The sequence below is a fragment of the Poromitra crassiceps genome, assembly GCF_964638095.1.
Source record: "Poromitra crassiceps genome assembly, chromosome: 6".
Lineage (NCBI taxonomy): Eukaryota > Metazoa > Chordata > Actinopteri > Beryciformes > Melamphaidae > Poromitra > Poromitra crassiceps.
The window spans coordinates 2052196-2061990 of NC_139627.1; the positions used below are offsets into that span (position 1 = coordinate 2052196).

At 42.3% G+C, this 9795-nt stretch overlaps 1 protein-coding gene across 1 annotated transcript; it reads left to right on the forward strand.

The window, feature by feature from the left end:
- Positions 1–3971: 3971 nt before the first annotated feature.
- Positions 3972–5231, forward strand: trh (thyrotropin-releasing hormone; the record flags this gene model as incomplete). The annotated part of the gene is made up of 2 exons (XM_083638408.1): positions 3972–4134; positions 4630–5231. The coding sequence occupies 2 exons, from the start codon at positions 3972–3974 to the stop codon at positions 5229–5231; spliced, it is 765 nt and encodes a 254-aa protein (XP_083494534.1).
- Positions 5232–9795: the final 4564 nt, after the last annotated feature.

A 9795-nucleotide genomic window follows, 5' to 3' on the forward strand; every position in this document is an offset into this window, starting at 1 on the left:
TCATTATATGATATATGATATGATAGTTATGTCTTATCTTTCTTTGTCCTAGATGCACAACCTCTCTCATTCTTTAGAACACTAGTGGAACACCCATCCCGTGTGTGACTGGCCATTTAGTCAGGCCTTGCTCACAGAGTTGGCATGCAGCCTCTCCTCTCTCTCCCCAGTGGGTTTTCATAGTCCACTCCCCTGGCTGTTTCCAACTTGAACAAGGATTGAAATAAAAAACAATCGATACAGTACACAATATAGACTCACAAGGTAAAGCTCTTGATAATAGTTCTACATCCAGTCTGCAGCCTACAATGTTTCAGTTGGATTGACTCTTCTAGTCGTATATACGGGTTTAAAAAAAAGAGCTAAAGGAATGTCTTGTTAAAACACACCGGCTGAATTAGTGTCACTTCCCTCAGTGAAACTAAGCTACAGAGAGCGTGTGTGAGGAGAACGCAGAATTCACAATGAGCCAGAAGAACAGTCGGCCAGTGATTTCTCTCCATAAAGGTGGCAGCAGTGGCACAATTAAAACGTGTCTGACGCGTGTTACCATCCACCTCCGTGTGTCTGTTATGTACTATATGTCCCTCCGTTCTAGTTAAGCGTAGTGTGTAAAGACATGCCCAAAGGGACCAATTAATTATGAGGGGGAAATGTGCATGACTATGTTGGGTTTTTAAACGAGTCAAAAGGTCAACATGTTGCTTCAACAAGTGAAAGACTGGTGGTTGTGTTGGATCCTGATGCTGAGAACACCCTCCAGAACAAGAGACTCAGAGCCTGACCGATACTGGATTTTTGAGGCCGATGCCGATACCGATATTAGGGATATCGGTAAAATCCGATATCGATATATCGGCCGATGTTCTTATATTATATGTACACTGTACATTATATTACACTTTTTTTTTTGCAGTGATCCCCCTCAAATAATCACTTGACAAAGATATGACTTGACATGACTTGCGATATGTAATGTAGGCAGGATATTTTACAGCTTATCAATCAACTTTATTGTCCAAAATGACATCAATGCAATGAAACGGTGAACTAGAATAACTAGAAACTAGAAATACAAAAACACAAATAGAACAAATATAAAATATAACTTGAGTTAAGAAAAAAGATCAAATATGCACAACATATAACATTATAACTTAAAAAATACAAAATAAAAACATATCTGCCAACATATTGGCCGATACCGATATATCGGTTATCGGCCAATATCAGCCGATAATATGGGTGGACCGATATATCGGTCGGGCTCTAGAGAGATAAAGATTGCTCCAGGTTTACAACTACCTTGTTGCTTTCTTTCTTTAGTGCGTATCACTGCTTACCAGGCTATATCACTGCAAGGCTGTGATTCAAATATCCTTCAGTACAAAGGAGCTGGCTATCACAGTACGTATGTGCTGTGATTAAAATATCCTTCAGTACAAAGGAGCTGGCTATCACAGTACGTATGTGCTGTGATTAAAATATCCTTCAGTACAAAGGAGCTGGCTATCACAGTATGTATATGTGCTGTGATTAAAATATCCTTCAGTACAAAGGAGCTGGCTATCACAGTATGTATATGTGCTGTGATTAAAATATCCTTCAGTACAAAGGAGCTGGCTATCACAGTACGTATGTGCTGTGATTAAAATATCCTTCAGTACAAAGGAGCTGGCTATCACAGTATGTATATGTGCTGTGATTAAAATATCCTTCAGTACAAAGGAGCTGGCTATCACAGTACGTATGTGCTGTGATTAAAATATCCTTCAGTACAAAGGAGCTGGCTATCACAGTACGTATGTGCTGTGGAAGAGGACAGGTTAAGTATACAGCAGCATCCTCTGTGATGGGAGACACTAACGAGCCTCCTCAGCCTCCGCCCTCAATTTACTCTCACCGACGTTAATTAACTATTAATTCCATTTAGTGGTGGGGAATTTCTTCAACAGTGTTGTTTGCAAAGAAGGATAACATTGTTGCATGGCTAACAGCACCTGTGCCGGTTAGCACAGCACAGATGATCCTGTTGTCTGTCAAGCTTAACGCTGAGCTGCTGCATGGTTCAGGCGTTGCAACACTTCAGTGCAGCTCAGGAGAGAGAAAGAAACGTTTTGATACGAGGTAACCTTGTGCTTAACGAACTCCCCAGGCTTCATTACAGCGCAGTGATCCTCACTGCTTCAGTAGGCTGACGGGCAGTCAAGGCTGCTTGTGGTGAGGAAATATACTCAAAGGGGAAAAACACATGTCTCAGTGCACATGTGCACCCGGTTAACTAAAAGGAGGCTGGGCGCATGTTTGCTGCAAGACTTGTTGAGTTTTTATATTTGGGCATATTTTCTTCATTGCAAGTCTACTTTATGTTGGTTTCCATTATGATCTTTGGAATGGTCGCCTTGATTTACATGCTTTGAAAAGTGATTCATTGCTCACATATGGTACACAGTATGTCGTAGGTCATGAGGAAAATGAAAAGATGTCCCTTTGGTCAACAGTGTGTGCAACAAACATTTCTGACTGAATTCAAAATTCAGTTAAATAAGATAAACAGCAGCACACACAAAAACTGAATAGAAAAGAATACAACAAATAAAATCACTACATATTTTTCTTGTTTTGTGCATTGATTCAAATGCTGCTTGTCTAGAAATTCAATGGCAATTATTAGGCTTCCTGAAAGGGAAGGATTACTCCAATCCTCTGAAGTGACTTATTTATTTTTCATTCACAGTGGATGGTGGCTTTGGATTGACGCAGATTTCAGTCAGCAGGATATTTGTCTGTGTCAAGCTGACCGGGATCTGATCTCACATAGCCTAGTAGAACCTAATGTGACTTTCAATTATGATATGACAATGCATATTCACATTCTTATTATAGGATGAATGAGTCATTCACCTCGACACACTTAAGTTTAAGACATCTTTCATACTGAAACCACATCAGTCTCAATTTGAATGCTTGCAAAGCAGTCTAATCCATGTGTAATTAGAGCCCATTTCAGCCAAATTAATGAGTAACTCATTTGGTGCATATTTTGTTTCAAAATGTTGACAAATTCTGAAAACGCGTAAAACTGCATCAAAAAGTCAAATTATTGAGCCTAATTTGATTTGATTTCGAACATGAAGATAAAAAAACAAAAACAAGAATAACAAGAATAAAAAACAGTTGGAAAACAAATAAGGCAGTCTAAATGTTCCCCATAGTCTATTTATGAATGAATATCTGTCCCCTGTCTCTGACTCATTGGATTTGTTTGTATTTCAAATGACGCGTGCCATCAATCATCCAGCACCGTCCAGTTACGCACGACTTGGTGACATCAATGGAGACGAGGGATCCCGCAAAACTACAGCGTGGTGTGACGCCAGTGACCGGTGAGTATAAATGCTGAGACGCATAGTTAGCTCATATCTATTGGCCTTTACGGGTCACCAGCAGCTGAGAGAAGCAGAACAACTATCATCACTGCCGCTGGTGCGCTCAACAGAAACTGCGAAACAGGAGAATTCCAAAGCAAGTATGGCTCACTTTTAATGCTTTATAGCCTACTGTACAGTGTTTATTGTATCCTATGCTGCAGATTTACTGCTGCATTGTGATAGATTGAGACAAATTCATTCATGAGGGATTTTAGACAGCATTTATTTTCCAAATAGGTCCATCCCATGCTAAATTGAATCTCGCATTCAAAACATTTTCTACGAGTGAAAGATTCTGCCGGGTGAGACCATTTCAGTTGTTTCAGAAATTAGATAATAATTGGATAACAGTCAAGACATTTCTTAGGGTGCCTACAGATTTTGTTTCACTTTAAGATGACAAAGTCTCAATATTATGTAGAATTACTTAAGATGGATATTTTTGCAGTGCCTTTGCCTATCAATTTAACTTAATCTTGTCATGTTTCCTATCGACCATGGCATGCTTTATTCCCTCAACACAGGACCAACAAAATTACCATGAAGTCGACTTGTCTGGTCATCTTGGCTTCTTTCACGGTCTGCAACTTAGCGGTGTCTGGAGGACAGGATGAGACCATAGACGACATCATACTACAGAGAGCAGAAAGTCTCCTGCTACGGTCCATTCTCAAAAAGATCAAGGATGGAGATGGCAAAAACGGTGCGTAAAAATATGGTTTGGGTCATTTTTTCAGGCAAACTTCAGCGCAAAGATTACGTGGCACTCTTTCCAAACTATAGACTACAAGATGCATGCGCAACATTGTGACATTCAATGCATGACCAACTGCGTATTTAATATATGATTATGGACTTATTGTCCTTTAAAATTATATTTCCTATAATCTGATGACTTGTGAATGTTTTAGCATGAAAAAGTATTTAACTGCTGTGACAGCACACGGAAATTGAAAATAATCCCATCCTGCGCTTCACGTCTATCTTTAGATATTTCCCAGATAGATAACTACAAATGAAGTTATGTTTAAATAACACAAAAATAGCAAAGACTTCTTGCAATGCTTTTTTGGCATTTACTCTCAACTCTAGGCTGTGCGTAATTTACGCACGGAATAGCCACTGAAACATGTGGCGATATTTGTTTTTATTTGACATGTATTAGTTGCAAATCTAAGTACCTCGTTCCATTCCCCAGAGGGATTCTCCTCTCAGCACGAGTGGGTAACGAAACGACAGCATCCCGGTAAGAGATACAGCGAGGACTTGGAGAAGCGGCAGCATCCGGGGCGGAGAGAAGAGGACCAGGATGAAGACTACATGGACGTTGAAAAGAGACAGCACCCGGGCAAACGCCAAGATGGAATGGACTCGCTCATGGAGCTCCAGAAAAGGCAGCACCCGGGAAAGCGCTCGATGGTGGGAGCGATTTCTGAAAACCCCATCATCATCCTAGGTGAACTTTCCAAACGACAGCACCCAGGCAAGCGCTACCTGGTGCTGCACAGCAAACGCCAGCCAGAGCGCTACCCTGAGTCAGAGGATGAGAACGGGGATGCGGATGGGGATGGAGACCTGCAAGAGTTGGAAAAGCGTCAACACCCCGGGAAACGCTTTTGGGATAACTCGAGTCCGGATTTAGGCACAAATAGTCCATGTGATGTATTGGACCCTATGAGCTGCAGCAACACCAGCCTGTTGCTCGACTTTTTAGACAACATCAAAAGTCACGCTGAGGAGAAGAGGCAACACCCGGGTAAAAGGTCGGCACCCGAGGAGGATTTGATGCAAGAAGAGTAGGGCAATTCAAATGTCTGGTGCTGTGCGTCTACTGTTGTACTATAAACAAATAAAAATTTAAACTAATTAGTACGATTAATTATTTAAAAAAGTTAATACGTTTACATTATTACCCCTTTTGTGCACAGTAGGCATATTCTTTGACAGTCATTTTCGATCGCCTCACAAAACATTGTCAGTTTCTTTGGAGAGCGAGAGCTGAGCTGGTGCGTAATTGGGCACTAAACTTGAAAGCAGAGGCGGCTATTTGGTTTAAAGTAATTAGAAATAACGTACTCATAACAGAGTGTCTGTGTCGAATCTATATCATTATTATTGCGTTGTTATTTAGTGACCCAGGCTGTGTCATCCAAGACCAAGGATGAAAACATTTGCCATATTGACTTTGGCAGGTGGAGCCTCTGTGAGGCTGCAGCCAGTATGCCCAAACTGGAAAGATACATTCACATTACATTCACACCCTTAAGTGTTCATAGTCTAGATACGAAATTCATTTGGATTTGTTTGTTTCATTTTTATTTTCTACACTTGTGTAAAAAATAGCAGCAAATAAAGTGTGCCATTGATTATTTTTCGACACAAATATTATTGCATGGATTCTAAGATTATTTAACCTACACTGTTGTAAATTCTGTTACCTTTGCCTTAAACCTATCACAAATAATTTTGTTGTACAATAAAATGCATATTGGTTCAGATTTAACACTGTTGCAGAGTGAATGACAAGACACAGAGCTTTCATAAAAGCCTGTTGTTTCAGTGAACACACCCAACTAAGTGTCCATTCCAACGAAGCAGTAGCTGGCATATAGCCCCATCTCCAGTAATGAATGCCAGTCAATAACAGGCAGCGTGTGTCAGGTAGGCTACTCTCTCTTCAGCTTAATAGGCTCATTCCATCACTGTCTGTTGCCCACATTGATCAATATGCAAATTGTCCTTCAAGCACACGAGTTAAGATAGGGACTTGGTCCAATCCTCACCTGTAGACACTATTGACACGCACACGCGCTGCGCACGCACGCAAACGCACACACACACACACACACACCAGCAGACAGTGACATCTTAGAACCCACACAACTTTAAACCCCAGCCCATAATATGGCCCAGTGCGTGCTTGTCGGTCCATTTTGACACAGGTACAACTTTGGTTTGAGAAGTGTGGGGGGGGGGGGGGATGTTATCTCTCATGAGAGAGATAATGAGGAAAAGAGTGGAAGAGAGATACAAAGTATGGAGGCAAGATACCGTAGGTCGCTTTTTATCCTCATCTAGACTTGGACAACTATTATGAATACCATATCAGTGGTGTAAGGCAGTGGTTCTCAAATGGGGGTCCGGGGACCCCCAGGGGTCCTTGAGGGGGTTCCAGGGGGCCCCCAGCCAAAAGGGGGATCATTTATTTTCACTATAATTCCATTCATAAGTAACACAATGACTATTTCGGTCATGGGTTTTATACACTTTCTGTAATAAAACATCTAAAAGCATCAATCTTATTATCATATGGGGGTCCGTGGGACAAAATCCTATCAAATGGGGGTCCGTGGTCTAATTTTTGTCAGTTTAGTGGTCCTTCATGTGAACAAATCTGAGAACCACTGGTGTAAGGGATCAGTTCGTCCCAGGCCTGGACAAGAGACGCGGTGGCCCTGTGAATATGCTCTGGGTTTTGGGCCCCCTGAGCTCTTGGGCCCCTGGGCCTGGGCCCAGTAGGCCCATTCGGTAATACATCCCTGAGCATAGCATGACATGATTGGTATCAAATGGATGGCTTAGGTCTTCTAGTTTCAGTATCTTCACGCTCTGAAAAGAGCAATATCGGCTCACATCCGCAATTTTTGCGATTAAAAACTGACTTGACTTGTATGTCAAACAAAAATGCTTGTTGTTTGAAACAATTAATCAGTCGCTCGTTGAAATGAACCAAGGAGGATTTATTTCCAAGTAATGGTCTGTCTGTATACAGAGAGTCACACTGTCTGTATACAGAGAGTCACACTGTCTGTATACAGAGAGTCACACTGTCTGTATACAGAGAGTCGCACTGTGTGTATACAGAGAGTCACACTGTGTGTATACAGAGAGTCACACTGTGTGTATACAGAGAGTCACACTGTCTGTATACAGAGAGTCACACTGTCTGTATACAGAGAGTCACACTGTGTGTATACAGAGAGTCACACTGTGTGTATACAGAGAGTCACACTGTGTGTATACAGAGAGTCACACTGTCTGTATACAGAGAGTCATATCTATATCTTCTAACGAGCAGTGGCTGGCCCCCCACCCTCCAGAGTCTGCTGTAAAGTTCCATCACCTCATCAGGGAGGATTCAACTCTCACTCCGGTCAAGCAGACCTGGATGTTCTCTCCCTCACATGCCTGAAGGCCTTTGAAGCTCAGCAAGCAGAGATGATTCATCTTAATGATGTTTTTTAATTATGTTTTGGAACTACAGCATCTCTCAGATGGGGAAGGCCGCTCACCAACACTGAACACAGACAATAATGATCAACAATCAATCAATCAATCGATCAATCAATCAATAATTTTCACTCACAGGCGTCCGGTGTCCCAGTGGCTCACCTGCATGGGAACGCGCACCACAAATGTCCACATCATCCCCTCTCTCCCCACCTTTCCTGTATATTCACTGTCCTATCCATTAAAGGCAAAACACCATTTCAAATCTCTTGATAAACAGTATAGTTTTTCTAAAGCAATGTCCCTTATGGGGTAACAAAGTTCAGTTCAGCCAGCAGCTGAAAGGCCTTCGGCTGGGAGCACCAACTGAAGATGGCTGCCTGCTTCGGCTGGGAGCACCAACTGAAGATGGCTGCCTGCCACTGTGGTATTTGATCTGAAATGCCCGAGGGATCAATGGAAACAGATGAAAAGAGGTAAAAACACACACCTCCTAACCTGAATATAGGGCAGGTGCAAAGCTAAAGGTAAACTAAAGTGGAAAAAGAAAGAAAAGCACACACACACACATTGCAAGGCTCCAAGTTGATGCAATAAACTTGAAAGGAATCCACTTGGAACCCTTTTCTTTCTTTTTCCATCAATGGAAATAGGCCGTATGCTGTGTGGGCATAGGGTTGTCTAAAGGCAATCTCATACACAAGAGACATCACTTGTTTAAGGCTTTCATGCTGTTTTGACATTTCTCAAAGGCCTACAAAAGAAAAGAAAATCTCTCAAAAATGTCAAAAAAAGTAAGTATGTGGAATTATTAAAACCGTCTCTTTTCATCACTCCGTCACCAGACACATTTTAACGATTTATGTCCACATAGGGATTGAATGGTACAAGGACACAAATACTGCAGGTGCAGTGGACTACATTCACAAAACCATGGACTTATTCACAATACAAAACAGGCTACAGCATAAGTTCTCAGGGGTATAAGTAGCAGCGTCTCTGCCATAGGCTATATGGCAGCTGGCGCACACACGCGCACACACACACACACACACACACACACACACACACACACACACACACACACACACACACACACACACACACACACACACACACAATGATGGCCACACAACAAATCATAATACCTTTGTACAGAGTCAAGAAAAGAAAAGGCATTTCAATTAAACAATCACTTTCCAAGAGATACAGTCATACTGGGTACAATATTCCCTAGTCTTAGTTGCCAGGCATTTTCTATAAATCTGGCTAAAACAAAAATGTCCTTATCAAAAAGCCAACTCAACATATGACCTTCCGACAACCATAAGCATATAAATGCAACACTTTGGTTTTTTATCCCATTTTTCATTAGTTGAAAGAAAGAAAGAAAGAAAGAACTAATACTTTCCCCTATGCACACAAAAGGCTTATTTCTCCCCAATGTTGCTCACAAAGCTGTGTTAGTGAGCACCTCTCCTTTGCCCAGATAATCCCTCCACCTGACAGGTGTGCCAGATAATCCCTCCACCTGACAGGTGTGGCAGATAATCCCTCCACCTGACAGGTGTGGCAGCATATCAAGATGCAGATAATCCCTCCACCTGACAGGTGTGGCAGCCTATCAAGATGCAGATAATCCCTCCACCTGACAGGTGTGGCAGATAATCCCTTCACCTGACAGGTGTGGCAGATAATCCCTCCACCTGACAGGTGTGGCAGATAATCCCTCCACCTGACAGGTGTGGCAGCATATCAAGATGCAGATAATCCCTCCACCTGACAGGTGTGGCAGCCTATCAAGATGCAGATAATCCCTCCACCTGACAGGTGTGGCAGCATATCAAGATGCTGATAATCCCTCCACCTGACAGGTGTGGCAGCCTATCAAGATGCTGATAATCCCTCCACCTGACAGGTGTGGCAGCATATCAAGATGCTGATAATCCCTCCACCTGACAGGTGTGGCAGATAATCCCTCCACCTGACAGGTGTGGCAGATAATCCCTCCACCTGACAGGTGTGGCAGATAATCCCGCCACCTGACAGGTGTGGCAGCCTATCAATATGCTGATAATCCCTCCACCTGACAGGTGTGGCAGCATATCAAGATGCTGATAATCCCTCCACCTGA